The 21,040-nt window shown below is 40.5% G+C and overlaps 1 protein-coding gene across 6 annotated transcripts in view; it reads right to left on the reverse strand.

Annotated features, from left to right (window-relative positions):
* Positions 1 to 21,040, reverse strand: part of camkmt (calmodulin-lysine N-methyltransferase) — a 119,200-nt gene that overhangs the window by 96,857 nt on the left and 1,303 nt on the right. For all 6 annotated transcript variants that reach the window (XM_086259060.1, XM_086259057.1, XM_086259059.1 and 3 more), the window contains 2 exons: positions 20,099 to 20,277; positions 19,477 to 19,541 (listed from right to left, as the gene is read on the reverse strand). In XM_086259060.1, coding sequence (XP_086115186.1) covers positions 19,477 to 19,541; positions 20,099 to 20,277 — 244 coding nt within the window. The remainder of the gene's footprint in view (positions 1 to 19,476; positions 19,542 to 20,098; positions 20,278 to 21,040) is intronic.

Raw genomic sequence — 21,040 nt, forward strand, 5'->3', positions numbered from 1 at the left:
AAACGACGAAAAACTGCAACATGAACGAAAGATTCATAATGTTTTAGAAAGACTGGAAAAATTAGACTTGTGGCTGGGTGCAACAAGTCAACACTTATTCAGAGAGTATAAATTTGTAGATACAAGGCTCTATGTGACCACCTGACCTCCGTAAAGATATATCCATTTTCCAGTGTTTTCCATCAATGTGTATTTTAGGCTAAAATTACTCTGAGTCATCGTAAACATCTATAGAGCATTTTACAGATTCTCTGAGATGGACACTTAAGATCAAAGTACCCCAGACAGACCGACTCTAAATGCCTTTCAGCAGTCTGTGGATATCGGCTGTTAAGCAACCACGTCAGACCAAAGAAAAACACAGGCGAACACTCATGAGCGCAGGACTACGGGTGTTGTGGTAAATATTACTGAAATGCATGCATCTGACAACAAACAAAGATACAGAGGAAAAGGAGAAGAGTTTAAAACATCTGCCATTACAACACCATAACTGAGCCTTCCATCACGCTGTGGCACACAATGGCATATCTGTACAGGTAAATGTCATTAAAAAGAAAACTAGATAGGATATAATGCTGCATTATTACATTTTTTAAAGAAAGAAAAAAATCTCTTCTTAGCTATTCCCATTACTGCTTGAGAACAAAATGAATCCCACTAACAAAAGTAGGGATGCACCAACAAGTACTGGTATGGTGTCCCATGACAGGCCCATGTGTGAGACTCTGGGGACGAGGGGAACAGTGTCCAAGTTATATCATTATTTGTTGACAGGATCTCCCATTGCCACTAGAATCGGTTTGGCAGACAGAAATTTTAGATGTCTTTGGGACACGGTTAAACAGGACAAATATGACTCCACACAGATTTTACAGTATGAAGCTTAAGGCTTACCCACACTCTACATTATGTAATGTAGGCATAACTGTAACTTTTATTACACGGACAAACAAACAGAAAAGGCCACTGGCTACCAGTAAAACTGTTATTTTATTAACACAATCATAACTAAAATATACTATCTTTGCAAAGACTTTTTTTTAACTTTCCCATGTATCTCTATAGGAGAATTTTCAAGGGTTCCACTATCAACCTTCACCGTGTCACTGAGGTTAAGAGACCTTTCACTAAACAGTCTACTCAAGTGAACAAGGTTCATATGCAGCGCAAAGAGCTGACTCTCTGTGGCAATGTTGTCCATCACCATGCACGCATGGATGGAAATAGTCCACTAAGCATGCTGTCAAGAGACAAGACACACACACACACACACACACAGACCATTATGCATCCGGGTGTATTGCACACTCTTCAGTCCACCAGTGATGTGTAAGTAAAGCAATGTCTTTGCCACTAGGTCCAAAAGGCAGCTTATCCACCTCTCTCTCTCTCTCTCACACACACACACACATATACATATATATATATATATATATATATATATATATATATATATGTACACACACATATATACAGTCATAGTCACCCTCCCAAGAGGCCTTGCATTACCCTGCTCTTCCTTTCTTTCCAGTAATAGCTTGTCAAAGCAGCCAGCTAACTGAAGCTAAAAAAAAATGCCTTATACACAACTGGGCATTATCCGCTAGGCTAGCTGGCCTCTCACCACCACAGCCCAGGGGCTAATGTCCAAATGAGACGGTTCATTTCAGATCTTTCTCTCTCTCCCTCCCTCTCTCCCTCTTGCTCCCACTTTCACTTTTCTATGTTTATCTTTATGACCTTGTCCTTTTTCCCCCCATGGAGGTAAAGGACAGGAGTGGTAGTGAGGAGAAGCGGCTGACTGAGGAGAGAGAAGATAAGGGGTGATGGCCATGGCTTCTGGGGTTTTTGTGTGTTCTGGAGAGGGGCATTAAAGGATAGAGAGAGACAGAGACATACAAGGAGAGACAGAAAGCTTTAGGCCACAGACCATAGACCAAGTAGCCTTTTAAGTGATCTGATTACCTTGCTAGAGGACAACAGTGGCCAAACTCAGAATGGTTACTAATAATACATCTCCATTTAGACTGGCCCTTCAAAAACATGTAGGCACACACATAGGGGCACACTCAGGCAAAGAGAAGGGCAAACACATACGCTTATGCTAACAAAAGAGATCACTCTCTGCTCTCATAATACCAAACAATGATTAAAAAAATGACAGAAGAACACAAACAAAGAAGGAAAAGTCTAAAGAAAGATGGAGAGTGTCCGTGTCTTTTCTCAGACAAGCAAAGTATAAAACGCTAATTTTCAGCTGACCACTAAAGTGCCGTGGTCTGCGTGCGTGCGTGTGTGTGTGTGTGTTTGCTTGAGGGATGGCCTTAAATGACAATGATTGATTAAATCTAGGCCTATGGCCCACGTAGGGCATGCCATGTGTTATCACTCACACAGAGACACCCGCTCGCACATTATCATCATCAAGTGGATGCTGAGCTGAGACAGAAAGCGAACTCGACTGACAGAAAGTACAGACAAGTCAAGAGAGAGGAGGTGAAAATAGAAATGGTGAAAATAAAAGTGACAGGAAATATTTAGAAAGAGCTAAAAATAAAAACCTAAAATGTTTCCAAATACTTTCTAACGGTGGCAGAGAGTGCTAATTCAGACTGAAAAGGCTATATTATTCAGCCGATTTTCAATGCCTGTTATTCAGTGATGCCATGCAGAAGCACCAGGATGTTTGATTTGTCAGTCATAGTTTTCTTGTGAGGAAGCTGAGAACCTGATAGTGTGATAGGGAGAAAGTGTGTGGGTATCTCCACTATGTGTCAGGGTTTAGTGCTCCTCTTTAAAAGGACATTGTGGCATGACAACAAAGATGCTAAAAGTGGCCAGAAGCTTCTTTGTACACACAGCCAGGCATTCATCCACACAGGCAGAAACATAAGCAACTAAAGCAGAGTCATACAAAGACTTAGAGCACCCCCAGCTGGGGGACAACACTGACAAAAAGAGACAGATGCACAGTTGTGTATTCAGATACATTGGTCACTCTGCACATACACCAGCTTATACCTATTACAAGGTGCACTATTTATCTTTCTCTCTCTCTCTGTACTTAGGCACTTTACACCCCTTATGCGTGTTATGTAGCTTATAGTGTTTATATACTGTAGCTATGGCTGAGCAAATGTTTTCACACACACAGTCCAAACACAGGCCAGGTGACACACGCACACACACCTCCACAAATATGCAGAAACGCACATCATGAAAGAGGTGCAATTAGAGCATCCTACTCCAATTAACCAGCTCTCTAAACAAATCCACATTAGGCCCTCCATTGTGGCTGTGCTCGAAAACAGCCACTTGGGAAAGCGGCATAAAAGCTTCAGCTGTATGTCTCCTCGAGGACACGTGTGCGCGTGCGAGTGCGTGTGTGTAGACTGGCGGTGGTTACACACTGGCACAGACTCTGGGCTGTTATGATTGTGGTGGTGATGGGAAGATTGTGCAATCACTGGTGGGTGGAGAGAGTGCCAGGAAGGCAGAGAGGGAGGGAAGAAGTGCAGCCGAGAGGGTGGAAAGCAATGAATCAGTGAGCGAAGATGTTACCAGCAGTACAAGAAAATTAGAACCTGTAGCACTGACATGGTAAGCTACTACTCCACTCTGCCCCACTGAAATATCTTTTAAACAACTTCTTTAGAAACTACTACTTCAGAAAAATCTCAGCATTTGAAGGTCTGAATGAGGTAATCTGATGAATTTTAAACTTACATGTGATAAATAATTATACTTGACACCAAATTATCATTTTTATTATTGTTTAATCACATTCTCCATTACATAATATTTCGGTAAATACTGAAACTCACTCACAAACCGAAAATAACACCTACTAATGTCTTGTTTTGGCCTTATAATTGATATGGTCTTAAAGTGTGGTGAGAGGGGAACTAGTTTATGGCTTTCCATGGAAATTTCTGCAAAATTTCAAGATTTCCTGTAGTTATGGCAGGTAAACTTAGCCTCCCACTAAATACCAACAGCTAAAACCTAAAAAAAAAGAGTTTAGTTTAGGATTAAAACCACAATAAGAGAAGTAGAGAATAAAAAGAGACCCACAGAAATAGTAAGGAAGGGAGGGAGGAAGAAGATAGGGCACTAAAAATTATGTGTCCATCTGTGATCCTGCACTTAACCTTCGCTCTCTACTCTACACACACACACACACACACACACGATAAAAGGCCCAGTGGGGAAGCATTGGGAGTTTGGAGGGAATCCATCCAGCCACCGGGTAGGACACCAATCTTTCAGTAATCCCCTCTGTCCCTACTGAGACACCGATTTGTTGTGCACATGTGCACATAAGGCCTCAAAATGTATGTTTTGTTCATTAGCACAAGTATCTAATGGGATATTGAGGCTGTATTTTATCTTTAGAAATGAAAGAATAATGGGAGTAAATAACTAGCATGACATGAAAGCCTAGCTTGTTTAAAAGCTTATCAGCACTGTGCACTTTTTTAAACATATTTTTCAGATTTTATGTATACATTATTTTGTAATATTTTATATTAGACCTTTTCCTTCTTTCTTAATTGTTTCCATCAGCTCCTGTACAGCCCAAATATATAACACTTCACTTGGAAAGAGCAGATATGTGATACCACAGTATTGTGTCTTCTTGGCCATTGTCTCAAAAAACAAGAAACTTTGGCACGAGATACGGCTCCAATAAATAACTCTATTCTTTAATCATTTATAAAAAGGTTATCCTTTTCAGGCAAGATTTTCATATTCCTAACGCCAGAGCTTATGTGATCATTTTCCTAGTCAACATTAAACCTCCAAAATTAACAAAAAAGCCACTGCGGATATACATGGCTATAAAAACAGGAGAAAAAAACCCACTATGTGAATATTCTGTCTTTGCAATGACACAAAATTAAATTACAGCTACCAAAAAACATCTATCCCAATAAAGGGATTTCTATCATAATATTATCAGTTAGATATGCATTAAAACCTAGATTAGTCACAGAAAAACATTACTATACAATTATAATTTGCAAAGTATCATGGTGCATGAGAAACAGCTGGGCTCGTTTTAAAATTATGACTAGACCTCTTCATGCCTGCACCTCACTCACTACCCTCCTGTAATCTCTCCTATTCTTTTCCCTCTGTTCACTGCATATGTGAAAGAAAAAGAGAAAGAAAGAGAGTGGGGGAGTCAGAGAGAGTATATTTCAGCCTCAGTGGGCAGACACAAAGGTCTGTGGCGCCATGGCCTGCTGTGGACAGATACAGAGACGCCTGTATGTGTGTGAGAGAGAACAAGCAAGCAAGAACCAGGGAGTAAAAGAAAAAAGTCTAAAGTTCACCAAAGTCCACATAAGTATATACATTTATAGTGTGCCATATATGCATTTACAGCTATTACTATATCACCCCTTTAGTCTTTGTAGCTTTCTCACAAGTCTAATGTCAAACTCAGTCAACTTCCATCTCATTATGTTCTAAAAGACAGAGTAAATACCACACTATGGCAGTTACCAGCTAGCGTAGCCACAACAGCTCCAGTCTCTTCAACCTGGAGCCCCAGAGAGATGCTTCAGCTTGTTACTGATTAGGGCAGTCTCTCAGGGGGGCACTTGAAAATCAGTTAACTTTCCCCTCAAAGGCCTACACTAACTCACATTAGCATGTAGCACAGCCATTAGCGTCAACACCTAGCATTAGCACAGTCAACTGACAGTTAAAGGCCCCTGTGGGGCTATTTAGAGAGTCTCCAGACAGACAGACAGAGAGAGAGAGAGAGAGACTGACAGAATGAACAAGTGACTGTAGCAGTTTGTGCATTAAAGCTATATAGTGAGTCACAAAGCAAGTTAATGGCTCTTTAGCTAAATAGCAAACACATTAGCCATTTCAGCAAAGACATGTTGAAAGGCTCAAGGTTGACAAGCAGCTGCTCCTCCTCTCTGTTAGGGCTTTTTGACAAATAGTCTCAAGCACTAATGATGCAGTGAGCTGTAATCATTTACTGATAATTATCAGAATTACAGTGATGTCAAAAAACATACTTTGCACGTCCATTTTGACACTTCAAATTAAAGTGAATACAAAGATAAAGCCTTTACACCAGGTAATCCCACAAGACCTGATGTGTTTCTGCAGATAAAAGAAAGTGCTGACAGAAAATGAGCCCTGTGTATAACATAAACACTTTCCACCAGCTTTATAAAAGTTACCTCGTCACCAACTGAAGCGCACACAAAAAAACTGGATTAAAAAGCTATTTAAAAAGAGCACAACTCAATTTCATAGCACTACAGCAGGTGAAAATAGCGAAACCAATGCAAAGCAAAAAACTCTGTAGCACACAAACGCAAACAGAGTGTTTGGAGTGAAGCCAAAACATATTCCCATATGGCCATGTAGCCATTTACTATAGCTGCTCCACTCTCCAACTAACGCACTAATCACATTAATCATCTATTTGTTTTAAAACATCATTAGGGACATTCACACAGAGACTTGCTTACGCATAAACAAGAGCCAAATTAACTACCACACACTAATCACTTAGCTCTCTAATGGAAACATACTCAGCACATTTGTGTTTGTGCATACATTTATGGTACACACAAAAGGCACATTCACAAAGAGCTCACCAACAGTTAGTATAAGTAAAACCCCATCATCTATAATTGACTGAGTCAGGACTCTTCCAGACACTAAACCAAGGCACAATGTACATTTCAATTCCTTTAATTTTAAATATGTTTATATTGTCTATCCTGTAAAATAGTCAGATGTCTATTCATATTAATGTACATATACATATATATATATACATATATATATACACACACACACACATATATATACACACACACACACACATACATATATATACACACACACACACACACACACACACATACATATATATACACACACACACACACACACACACACACACATATATATACACACACACACACACACACACACACATACACACACATATATATATATATACATATATATATACACACACACACACACACACACACACATACACACACATATATATATATACATATATATATATATATATATATATATATATATATATATATACACACATATACATATATATATATATATATATATATATATATATATATATATATATATATATATATATATATATACACATACACATATATACACACATACATATATACACACACATACATATATATATATATACATATATATATACATATATACATATATACATATATATATATTAGGGGTGCAACGATACACAAAATTCACGGTTCGGTTCGATACTTTGGTGTCACGGTTCGATATTTTTTCGATACAAAAAAAATGTTCATGCCTTTTTAATTTGTCATTTATTAAAATTATAAATATATATTTTAACTCAAAAGTACAGTTTTTAAATTTAATGTTGCTGAAACAAAAGTAATTAAAAAATAAATATATCTCAGGGCTCTCAAAATTTCAAAATCCCTGGTAGCCCTTCGGGCAGGGACTCTTCAGTTTTTGGTAGCCCAAAATAAATGTAAGTAGCCCGAATAAAAAAGAGAGCAATTTTTTGATTGATGTTTTGTTTCCTGTTTTGTTTCCTTTACAATATTATACATTAAAGTATAATATTGTAAAGGAAACAAAACATTAATCAAAAAATTGTTGAAAAACAAATTACAACATTGTATAAAAATTACAATCATCAACTCAAATACTTGGTTCTAATTGAACAGAAATTTCTATGAACTTGTAAGAACTGTGTAGGACATGAATCAGTCTGTGTCAGATCCTGAATTTGAAATTTCCGCTGAAGTCACGGGTAAGAGACAAGTGGAACCAAGATCGAGGCCATTTGCTTTTTGAAGTTTGCAAAGACTGCTAAATTTTGCCAGTGGTAGTTCACTCTTTGCAACATGGTACGCTGTTCTAAACAGATTTTTCAGGTTTATTTTTAGTATGTTATTTGCAATTGGTGTTTGTTCTGGGAAAGATATTGCAGACTGAGCAATAATGCATTTCTTGCATTTCTCATGGGTTCTAATGGGGGCCTTTCTTAAAATGACTGGTCCCAGTAACAAAGGCGCTTGTCGACTCAGAAATCGAGAGAAAACCAACAACACACCCGGCAGAACATTATGTTATTTACACGGGTGCGCATAAGTGGTCCGCATGTGCGCATTCGCTGTCAAAATAAAAGACGCGCACCAGATAAGAAGTTGCAACGCGCGTTTGCGTCCATATAAAAAGCACTGTTTTTGTCCGCTAGAGTGGGATTTTCACGGCACATTCCGTACCACATCTCTGTGCGTTCATCATTTGTTTGAAGCCAGCTCACCTCCTGCAACCACTTTCCCGAGAATACGTGCTTCTTTTGTGGTTCGGACTCCTTCTGACATTTCTTTGGAGGTAGAGGAACACCAAAGTAATTGCTTAAAGGAGCTTCTTCGACATCTTTAAGAGTTTTAAACAAATGTCTGTCCTCCTCCAGAAAATCTTATGTATGCAAACACGCGATGCAACTTCATATCTTGTGCGCGTTTTTTTTTTTTTGACAGCGAATGCGCACCTGCGGACCACTTATGTGCAGCCCCGGTTATATAGCTCGTCATATTGCAGCCACAGAAATTCTTTTGTCCATGAAACCATAAAGCTGCACTTTCTTTTTGCCTTATAGTCTGATTTGTCATAACTTTTCCGTTTTGTGGTAAGCTTTTCTTTGGCTGTCACTTCTTCACCCTGACCTGTCTTATTTGGCTCAGCAGAACTAAAATATAAATCCTGCTGCTTTTACACACACACACACACACACACGCACGCACGCACACACACACACACACACACACACACACACAACGGTCAGCGATTCTCTGCGCGATCAACCTCTCATATGTTTAAGCTTGCTGCGGGAGATTTCACTTGTCATGTTTGCATAGTAAGCTAACGATTGATAAGACGATGTCAGAGGAATTGGTGCGCAAATTATCATCACTCACCAATCAGTACTGTCGCTCTCTATACACAGTTCACGCGATTGCAAAGTGAAAGCAAAAAACAAGCGCAAATTCAAACGCGATTTCAATATGTCACATATTGACAGTGGCTCACCGATGCCAATGACATAATTACCCAGCTACATTTCCGAAAGAATGCAAAAGCATTGACATATATTTTTCCTTCCTATGATAGCCCGACGGGCAGGGCAGAGATAGATTTTGGTAACCCGACTGGAAAAATCGTTAGCCCTGGGACGTCGGGCTAGCGATTTTGCAAGCCCTGTGTTACAGGCATGGCCCTTTAAGGATGAAGCCTGATGGGAAATGTATTCGGGATGTGTGTAGCGGGACTGCCTGGTGTGTGTGTGAAGAGAGAGAGCAGAGAAGGGGGGAAAGTAACGGTTAGCTACAGAAGAGACGAAAAGAAAATAAATAAAAGGAATATAATAACTCCCTCGACAGCCAGAGTTGTGTCGGCGATGCTCGCTGTGAGTAAACTGTTTCAGCCCACTGTACGCGGTGTTCGTGCCTTAGAGAAGAAATAAAGTTCGGTGAAGCAGTTTCCTACGCCTCCTTCGATCTTTTTGCTAGCGGAGTTGACCTGTATAGTAAGCTGTTGCCGGTGGCTACGAGTCAGTTACGGAACCTTCAAGTAACTGCCAGAGGTTTCCTTACTACGGTTCGGGGCCGCGGATCTGGCGCGGTAACACCTGTATCTGATTGAGGAATCGCTCATCTTTGGAAAAGAGAGTTTATTACAGAGAAATGGCTCTTTCCAAAATAAAAGCTATACTATACGCTTCTTCTGGGCTATATTCTCAGCAGCATATTGTAGCGGGTCAGGGCTGTTCGGGGTTCTGTTTGTACAGTTGTTTTGTTTATGTTGCCATAGTGACGGGTGACGCCCTCTCGCTGCGACGGTGTGTCCTTCCGGGGTCAGAGGGCGCCCTGTGTGTTGTTGTTGTTGCTGTGCGGTTGCCGCGCTGAGCAGTTAGCTAGCGGCAGTGTTCTTCTGCAGATGTCAATAAACGGCTGTGCTCCCTGGCTAGCTCACGGGAAGCAAGACCAAACGACACCTTCGTCTCCTCGTTGTCTGAGCTCGCCACATTGGTGTCAGAAGTGGGATGGTGGCACCCCATGTTCTGACCCGAGTGACTTTTTCCCCGCCGGTGGTGACCGGCCGGCGCGCCAAAAGAAGGCACCTGGACATTTGCAAAGTGAAAGCAAAAAACAAGGGCAAATTCAAACGCGATTTCAATATGTCACATATTGACAGTGGCTCACCGATGCCAATGACATAATTACCCAGCTACATTTCCGAAAGAATGCAAAAGCATTGACATATATTTTTCCTTCCTACAATAGCCCGACGGGCAGGGCAGAGATAGATTTTGGTAACCCGACTGGAAAAATCGCTAGCCCCGGGACGTCGGGCTAGCGATTTTGCAAGCCCTGTGTTACAGGCATGGCCCTTTAAGGATGAAGCCTGATGGGAAATGTATTCGGGATGTGTGTAGTGGGACTGCCTGGTGTGTGTGAAGAGAGAGAGCGGAGAAGGGGAAAAAGTAACGGTTAGCTACAGAAGAGACGAAAAGAAAATAAATAAAAGGAATATAATAACTCCCTCAACAGCCAGAGTTGTGTCGGCGATGCTCGCTGTGAGTAAACTGTTTCAGCCCACTGTATGCGGTGTTCGTGCCTTAGAGAAGAAATAAAGTTCGGTGAAGCAGTTTCCTACGCCTCCTTCGATCTTTTTGCTAGCGGAGTTGACCTGTATAGTAAGCTGTTGCCGGTGGCTACGAGTCAGTTACGGAACCTTCAAGTAACTGCCAGAGGTTTCCTTACTACGGTTCGGGGCCGCGGATCTGGCGCGGTAACACCTGTATCTGATTGAGGAATCGCTCATCTTTGGAAAAGAGAGTTTATTACAGAGAAATGGCTCTTTCCAAAATAAAAGCTATACTATACGATTCTTCTGGGCTATATTCTCAGCATCATATTGTAGCGGGTCAGGGCTGTTCGGGGTTCTGTTTGTACACTTATGTTTTGTTTATGTTGCCATAGTGACGGGTGACGCCCTCTCGCTGCGACGGTGTGTCCTTCCGGGGTCAGAGGGCGCCCTGTGTGTTGTTGTTGTTGTTGCTGTGCGGTTGCCGCGCTGAGCAGTTAGCTAGCGGCAGTGTTCTTCTGCAGATGTCAATAAACGGCTGTGCTCCCTGGCTAGCTCACGGGAAGCAAGACCAAACGACACCTCTGTCTCCTCGTTGTCTGAGCTCGCCACATTGGTGTCAGAAGTGGGATGATGGTGGCACCCCATGTTATATATATATATATATATATATATATATATATATATATATAAGGTCGACAGTGCAGCCTAGGCAGAGTAGTCAAACGCAGATTCACTGAGCGCTCAACACAGACAGCATCGTCGGAAGGAAGAGCGCAGGGCAAGCTAGCGAGAGAGAAGTTAAGCTCTCCTTGCAACATGGACCTCCCCCACCCTCATTCAGATCTGGCGTTTGGAATTATTTTGGTTTTCATGTGACGTATGACCCTGAAGGTAAGCGAGTCATGGACTAAAGTAAAACAGTGCCATGCAATGCTCAATTACATGGGTGGGAACTAGTGTGTTAGCGCAGTTAGCTCGTTAACGTGTTGGCCGTCTAGCCCCATGCACGGGGCAATCGGCGGTAGCTCGTTAACGGAGATTTGCCGTGTTGTGGCGTTAAGGTCATTTCAACGAGATTAACCTGAAAGCACTAGTGGGAACACAACGAATATGACTGCACATTTACGCCGACATCATCCTAGTGCAAAGACAAGTGGAAGCAGACAAAAACAAGCAAGCATGCTACTAACTTTAGCCGAGTCATTTAGACAGCTGTTAGCACATGATTCTCCTTATGCTGCTGAGAATATAGCCCAGAAGAAGCGGATAGTATAGCTTTTATTTTGGAAAGAGACATTTCTCTGTAATAAACTCTCTTTTCCAAAGATGAGTGATTCCTCAATCAGATACAGGGCTCGCAATATCGCTAGCCCGACGTCCCGGGGCTAGCGATTTTTTTTCAGTCGGGCTACCAAAATCTATCTCTGCCCTGTCCGTAGGAAGGAAAAATATATGTCAATGCTTTTGCATTCTTTCAGAAATGTAGCTGGGTAATTATGTCATTGGCATCGGTGAGCCACTGTCAATATGTGACATATTGAAATCGCGTTTGAATTTGCGCTTGTTTTTTTTTTGCTTTCAATTTGCAATCGTGCGAACTGTGTATAGAGAGCGACAGCACCGATCTGTGAGTGATGATAATTTGTGCACCAATTCCTCTGACATCGTCTTATTAATTGTTAGCTTACTATGCAAACATGACAAGTGAAATCTCCCGCAGCAAGCTTAAATATGTGAGAGGTTGATCGCGCAGAGAATAGCTGAGCTTATGTGAGTGCGTGTGTAAAAGCAGCAGGAGAAGTTATGACAAATCAGACTATAAGGCAAAAAGAAAGTGCAGCTTTATGGTTTCATGGACAAAAGAATTTCTTTGGCTGCAATATGATGAGCTAAATAACCAGGGCTGCACATAAGTGGTCCGCAGGTGTGCATTCGCTGTCAAAATAAAAAAACACGCACAAGGGTTAGGGTTAAATTTAAAAACTGTACTTTTGAGTTAAAATATATATTTATAATTTTAATAAATGACAAATTAAAAAGGCATGAACATTTTTTTGTATCGAAAAAATATCGAACCGTGACACCAAAGTATCGAACCGAACCGAACCGTCAATTTTGTGTATCGTTGCACCCCTAATATATATATATATATATATATATATATAATGTTTTTCCTCTACACCCCCCCCCCCCCCCCCCCCCCCAATTTTTTTGCACATGTCGAGGAGCGTGTCAGGCTACATTTCACTGTGTGTTATACTTGTATAACTATGCATGTGACAAATAAAGAACCTTGAACCTTGAATCTTATCCCCAAGGGTGTATTTTTTAATGCTATAGGTATATATTTGTCAATTAGTTGAATGAAGCAGCATGGGTATGGATATGCAGCATGGACTAAATTTATCCAACTTTTATATGCCACTGTGCAGTTATGCCTAAGTGGGCATTCACCATTGTGACAATGTAAAAGATCATATATTGCGTACTTGATTAATCAGAAAAATGCCTTTGAAGCTTTTATAGATTTGAATTAATCATTATGCTTGAGCGCAGATTGAAATATTTGAAGGTTAAAACATTCCTTTTTACAGGTAAAAAACAAGTTTTTTTCCATGATTACCACTGTTTGTGTAGAAAGTATAACTACCAGACCACTTCTTTGTCCAGACTTCTCAGATTTTAAATAAAGTGGTAGCAAACGTGACTAAGTGATATATATTCTCTTCTAACACACTCGTTCTTTGTGTGTATGTTTTACATGGTTGAAGAGGCCAGTGTATGTAGAGCTTATGCACGATAGGGAACACAGCCAGGAGGGGCACATAGGGGTTGGGTGACTTAAATGGGGAAAAATCCAATTATTGTATCCGTCCAGAGGCAGGGTGAGCTTTTAGGGAGGGGAGCGATCTGTTATTACTCTTTCTCTTTTCTTTCACTCTTTTTTTCATCCTCTAATTCTAGGGTAAGGGGGTAACCTAAGAAAAGGGGGAGCCAAGTGGAGAGACATGAGGGTTACGGGCTGAGCTTGCTGTTAAAGTATGTCCTTGTAATTAGCTGAGTATTAGCAGTGGTGACAATGCAAGAGCGCTAGGCAGGGAAGTACCCTTTAACGCTCTACTCATTTCCTGAACTTAATCCCCACCGCTTACTGGTAATAGTGCGCAAGTGCACACGCATCTGGACACACACACAAACTCTCAGTCATGCACAAATTCACAAAATCAACTACTGGCTATAAAGGGAAAGAACTCCTTAAGCAAAGCTACACCCAACTGCTCACCTTCAATCACTATTGTGCTCAAAGTCATAATGACGCTGTACTGCAGGGACCTTCAGCACGCATTTGCATGTGTGTCTGTGTGTGTGCGTGCACGTACATAAACATTTCAGCCTGCATCTGTACATTAGCATCAACTTGTGTTTAGATGCAGTGTGGCGACTGTTTACTTCTCGAGTGTCAAGAAGCTTCTAACACCCAACGGTACTTCAGGCGAGTCCCTGTTTCTTATTTCCTCCAGTCAACGGATGGAGGAGACAAGGGTACGGAAGCAAAAATCAATTACTTTCAATTAAATCAACCAGCAACTCTTTCAATGTGCCCCCAAGCCACTCAAGTCATACTTACAATACCTCCAACCCCCACTCCTACACTACAAAGTGACACACGCACAACAAACACATGTGCATACACACTAAGCCACATCCACTTACTGTGCGACTGTCTTTTTGTGTTTAGCGGTTAAATTATAGACTTAGAAACAATTGCTGTGAAGATGGCTAAAAATGCTGGACTTTTATCCCCCCAATGTGTCATTTTAAAACTGTACCGAACATACAAAAGTAGCATTTAATTGTGCTTTGTGCATTTCATTTGGCTTATTTGAGGCATATTAACCAAACAATTTCTTATCGTCTATCAAAAACAAAGCCACACAAACAAAATGCTTGAAGAGAACAGCAACTCTGAAAATTGTTGTGGATATATATAGTGTGTCTATCTATCCTTCCTTCATAGATAGATAGTGAAACCAGCCTTTTTTGGAGCATGTTAAATGATGGTAGGTTGCTCATGAGAAGTATATATAACACCAAGCTGACTTTATCTTATTTTTCATTATTATTATTATTATTTTGAATCGATTACATTGGACATAACAGGCTATTAGAATATCACACCATCCTTTTTAGAAAATAAGAAACTAAGAAATGTGGATTTTTTTGGAAATCGTAAGATATTCATGGATTTTTTGCTTGGGGTCTGGATTGACTCATATTCAGATCATATGGTTTATTGAATAAAATCTGAAGTGCCCTTTATATCTTATCATCATAATGTACAATGATAAAATAAGCAGAGATTAGAAAAACTGCTGGCAAAGGAGCAATTAAGCAACAGCTTTGAGAAATAAGAGACAATGAAAATAAGGGCATGTACCAATTGTGTTATATTGTAAAGAAGCTCGTGTAGCAGTCTTGCTTCACATTGATTTTTGTTCCATTAGCTTAAATCAAAATCGTAAGAGACACCTGAGCTCAGTCCAGAGTACACCAGTAGAGAACCATGTCTATAGAGAGCATGTTATAAACAGCGCAGAGGGGGACCGCAAACCTTGTCATTGACACAACAGTCTGAGAGAGCATACTATGTGTGTGTCTGTGTGTGTATGTCAGCCAGCTCCCAGTCTAGCGCTATTGTCTAACAAGGTCTAATTAGCACTATGGCACAATGAATTAGCATAATTATGCAAACAGGGCTCCGCTAAAGGCCTGGCACAAGGGGAGGCTACGGGGGGCACCTATTACAACACACACGCACATGTGCAGCTTCAAACGTGTGCACACACACAAACACAGTCACTAAGAACACTTAGACACTGGTATAAAACATTAAACACACATACATAAAGGTGACAGTGCCTCTGAATACAGAAAACACACAGATACAAACATACCTGTCCACCACTTCAACAGAGAGTGACAATAACACAAGCCTGCACGTGCACTGTTCAATGGCCTATTTGATAGGCTATTTATGTATCTAGTACGTTCTGTATGCTGATACCCCTCTTATCTTTCCAAATACATCCTCCAGTCATAAACAGCCCCCATACCACCACAAACATCAGAAATCGGCTCTCCACAACCCTCCCTCAAACACTCAAACATTCAGGGTTTATAGTATTTACCAGCAGGGGTGATAGGTGAAGTCTGTGGGAGATAATAGGGATGACTGAGAGGCTGAAAGGCTAGTAGTCATTTAGACAATGACAGCTGTAGTGAAGAAGCTTCTATTAGGCTTCATTAGGACGCTAGGCTCTTGATTATATGCACACACAATCTCACTGTCACTGTTTCCAGTGCTTCAGAGGACATTGTATTGACTTACATTCATTTCCTGCTGACATATCTTAACCATAACCACAACCGCTATATGTATAACACTAAACCTTATCTTAACCAAACCCTGACCTTTATCATGTCTTCCACCTAAAATGTATTGATTTATATAATGGAGTCTTGCTTTTTGTCCCCAAACAATTTGTGTAACCCACAAAGTGGCAATACAAACAGATTTGCATCCTGACAGAACGTGTAATGCTATAAGTACTGGCACATACACACAAGAAAAATTAGTGTGTGTGTCCATACAAGCACTTTGGTTTGTCACAGTGACCTTTGCTTGAAACATTAACCCAACAAGTGACCCCACAGCCCAACAAGCCCTCTTACCAAAAGCCCCGCGACGTCAACAAGCTTTATCCAAACCCTCTTAAAGACACACACACATTCACACATCCTGTGCCCCGAGGGGCATGAATTGTGTGCTAAAATCCTGACCCCTTAGCCGGAAACAAGCACTGCTAAAACTCCTAACGACACCCATACAAAGCTTTCTAACAATTACAAGCTAAAGAACCGGGAAAGTCAGGAGTTCAGAGTTCAGATAGTTAAAAGTGATCAAGTCCAGACTGAAATAGTCCCAATCATACAATGAAAAGACATAACAAGCAGCAAATGTTACTGCAGATTCATGACCTCTGGATAACCACCAGATGGGGTGCTTTCTATGTATATATTTTACCAAGTGAACGTCATGTTCCAGTCACCTGTCAAGTGTGTGCCATCTTTAGGATATGTAGGAAGAGCCATTCACAAGTCCTGGTCTGACTGATGTCATTCCACAGAAAACAAACCTGAACCCACTCCGTTCCAAAAAAAAAAAAAAAAAGTAGTAGTAGGTCAATGATTTCTGATTTTGTGGAAAAAGATATTAAAGCAGCTATTTAGGTTTGCCATTTTAATTCTCTTACTTTTATTTTATTGTGCTCACTTAGGTAGTTTCTTGAGTCCACTTGCCTTGTTGTAGTGTTAGAAAGGTAGTTATACCAGCATTTTCCACTAATATTAATGCATATATACATTATAGGAGACAGATTAGCCACCTGTCTAGATTGTACCCCACCTCTCACTCTATGACAACAGGGATAGGTTCCAGCACAACCCAAACTTGAAGAAAGGAAACTGTATCATCCCATATATTAAAAATGGTACATTATTTAAAAGTTATCCATAATACAATTGTCATAACCTAAATTCTTCACTGAGAAGCCTTGCAAGGTCCACTGGTCTTAAAATGAAAGTACTGACTTTATCTTCGCCTTAAGAAACAATATATTGTTCAATATACTGTGGGATAAATACAATAGCTGGGACAGAGGGTCACGCTGAGAGGGGGGGTAGCAATTTTAAGCTGAGTCCACACATTTTGGAAGCAGTGTGCTAATCCGGCCAGGCTTTTTAGCCCGCTATTCAGGAGGACAAGGACCCCTAGGATTTGGGCTTGTCCACACCTCAGGGGTAGGGGATTATCAAGACAGCAGGAAAGGTGGAGAGGGAGTGATGGTGGGTGAAATGAATATGTGTTAATTAGCACAGTAGCAGTAGATTCTCTAAGTATTGTCCCTGCCTGTATATCTTTGTGACGAGCACACATAAGTAAGTATGTGTGTTTGTGTATTTTAAAGAGGTTTCTCACTGACTCCCGCCCTCAAAAATATACCCCAGAGCTTTGACAGGGTCACCTCTGGGCCTTTCAGTGCCTCCTCTCAACCAGTCCTAATTGATCTCACGCATTACTAGCCCCAAACATGGGATGGAGAACAGGAGGGAGATGGCTGCCCTATTGTTTGACGAGTGAGGTCCCCTTGCTGGTGGCTCTCTACTCCTTTCTACACACACACCCACACACACACACCTCCGGCATGCCCACCCACCATCTCCCCCTTTTCCTCTTCTATGCTCTCATCTCCGGCTGTGCTAATCCACTGACCAAGTCAGGAACTCAGTTACCCATCTGGCAAAGCATGACTCCAGCTGGGAAGACAGAGAGGTGGAGGGGTAGAAGGAAGAAAGGGGAGCAATGGTGAGAGGGGAAAATTGAGAAAGAGGAATGTGGATGAGGGGGTATGCTCTAAGTAGTTGGAGATTTCTTGTGTGAAGGAGAAAGCCTTTATACAAGTTACTACTTTATATATACTCTAAAGAAGGAAAAGAATGAAAAACAGAGCGAATGAGGTATCTGCAAACCAGAAAGAGCGGTGAAGTGGAGTGGAACAATCCAAAAACATGATGACCTCTTCTTTTTCACTCTCCAAAGAAAAAAGTATTGATCCTCTTGTCTCCTTGTGGAGAAAAAGGATTACCCATTCTAGCAGGTTGGAATGAGAGTTGCCACTGAGCTCTGTCATTACTAATCTGATTCCAGTGTGCAGTGAAGTAGCCTCTAGCCATGGCATTCACCCCTGACTCCCGTGGAACCATCTGGCTGAGTAGCACTAACCCATGACCTTTCTCTAACCAGTCACATGCCTGGGAAGATGGAGCTTCACAAAAAGCTGTATAAAATGGCTCAAAGTGAACAAGAAGCACATATATTGAACATGATACTTACAAATCCCTTGTTCATATTGCAATAAGACATTTGTTCCTGTCATGTTGCTGCAATATTTTTAATATTGAGGTATAGTTAAAGAGATCTTTTTACTAATATAGACAAAACATTCATGTTATATTTTGGGCAAGTCACGGATTGTGCAAAATGCATTGATAATTGTAAGAAACAACTGCAGTTACAGTAACTGTGCATATAAAGAATTGCCTGAAATCACATTTTGGAGAAAAAAAATCCAAACTGTAGCTGAAATGCCGCTGTGGTTAAAAACACAGTGCTACAATACATCAACAAGAAACTGTACAGAACAGCCTGAATTAAAAAAAAATCAGAAGTAAACCCACTTCTGATAGTCTAACACTTTAAAACAGTTTCAAAGAATGAAGGTCAGAGCGAGTGAAGTGACCACTCCATATCATGGAGCATGTGCAAATCCCTCCTTGACTCATGGTCTTTCCTTTCTCCCAAACCACTCATCAGTGTCGACTGAAGCAATAAGACTGCAACCCACTTTACTTCTAAAGGACATCTGAAGGTAGTTGGGAGGAATGAGCACATGATAAATCACTGTAGAAGCAGCACACGAGAGACACACTCCAATTCAGAGAGAGGGAATCAAACCACCTGCATCAAACCATCAATCAAACACTAACAGAACACAGCATGAGGTTAACCCAAACTTGTAGCGTGGGTGTGCTTGTGTGTCAAGGATAAAAGCCAGGGAGCACTATGGGTAAAATGAACTCCGCTGTGAACACAATCATATGCATGCTCTGATAAACACTCAAACACATTACAAAGACAATGCCTAGTAAGATAAAGCATGTACTTACAGACATTACCGGTGTTGTCAAAACTGTTGAGCACTTCATTAACTCTAAGAGGTCCCATGTTATCCCTTAGAGATACAAAAATATAAATGATTATGCAGCACGCTTGGAACATAAACTATCCTTTTTTATATAGATGATAGATGAAGAAGACTAAAGTGCAAATTTACCATTCTGAGCTTTGTTCAATAGCAAAAGCATCAAAAAGTGAATACTAATTAGGTTTGTCATATATTTACATATCTTTGACACAGCTATTTTGCAGAAAAGCATTGGGCTGTATTTTTGCTACATCTGAAATTATTCCTTTTTTAAATCTGCTTTTAATTTAAAATTGAAACATGTTTTAGATATTTTCTTTCCACCCACATGACCAAAGCTTTGTGGTACTTCATATATACTTCTCTTTGTTTGTTTTTCTTTGTTTGTTCAACTCAACTTTACTAAAGTCTTTACTTTTGATGACACAAGATAAATAACATTGTAAAAAATATTCACAGTAGTTTTTAACTAGTATAATATTGCAGGATTACAAAATGGCCCTTTGTGTTTTGCAGTGTCACTGTGCTTTACAAATGCCAGAATGAAACAAGAGCCTTATGTGGATCCATTCATGTGTGTGTACCTAAGTAAGGCACTGTACTCAGGAAAGTAGACACTTCTGTACTCCACCCACTGGTCATCTGAGGTATCACTGTGGTCTCGTGCCACAAGCCTTTTTCTGCTGAAAAGGTCAAATGTGGCAAACCTGCGAACAGACACTTGTTTGACCTCCGGACTCTCCACCTGCTTCTGACGCAACACCTGTGACAAGAAAATAAGAAAGTGGAAATAAATACAGCCTTCCTCCAGTCCAAAAGACAAGAGGTCTTTTGGGATTAGTATAACATTTAAATATGGTGACAAATGATCTGTTGTTTACAGTAAATCCTTGACAGTATTTATTATGTTTAATACATTTTTTCAGAAAGAAAACACAAAGGATTGAGTTTGGTTTTTGAGTACAGTAGTGAAGTGTTAGCAACTTTGCCTAACAGCAAGAAGATCCTGGGACATTTTTGTGTGGAATTTGCATGTTCACCCTTGTCACTCCATGGGCTCTCTTCACACAATGTGACAAATGTGTTATTGTACACAGTAAATCCATGAAAGTATTCATTATGTTGCATAAATGTTTTAGAAAGAAAAGACAAAAAATCAGGTTAAGTATTATGCTTACTACTATACTACTACATACAACATACTGTATATGGAAAACACAGTACTATGCAATATGCAGTCCATACAATTTCAGTTTATTACTGTTCAGGAAAAAGTGCCAAAAAGTAGTCTGGGGCTTTTTGCACCTCCTGGAGGGAGATATTTTTGTCAGCCAAATGTAAGGGCTGCATAATGTCCATGTAAGGGAACAGTTACTGCTCTAGTGCGTGCAAGGTTTTCAGAAGTTTTGGGGAGGGGAAAAGATGGCTTTCAAGTGTTAACAAAGCTACTGTTACCAGCAAAGCTGTGAAGCCGATGTGTTATACAATAATTCAGGCAATACTGTATGTTAAAGCAGATCAGCAGA

The sequence above is a fragment of the Aulonocara sp. 'chitande type north' Nkhata Bay genome, linkage group LG13 (assembly GCF_057382095.1).
Source record: "Aulonocara sp. 'chitande type north' Nkhata Bay isolate Kocher_YH1m ecotype deep benthic linkage group LG13, A_spYH_male_GT1.1, whole genome shotgun sequence".
In the NCBI taxonomy this organism is placed as follows: domain Eukaryota; kingdom Metazoa; phylum Chordata; class Actinopteri; order Cichliformes; family Cichlidae; genus Aulonocara; species Aulonocara sp. 'chitande type north' Nkhata Bay.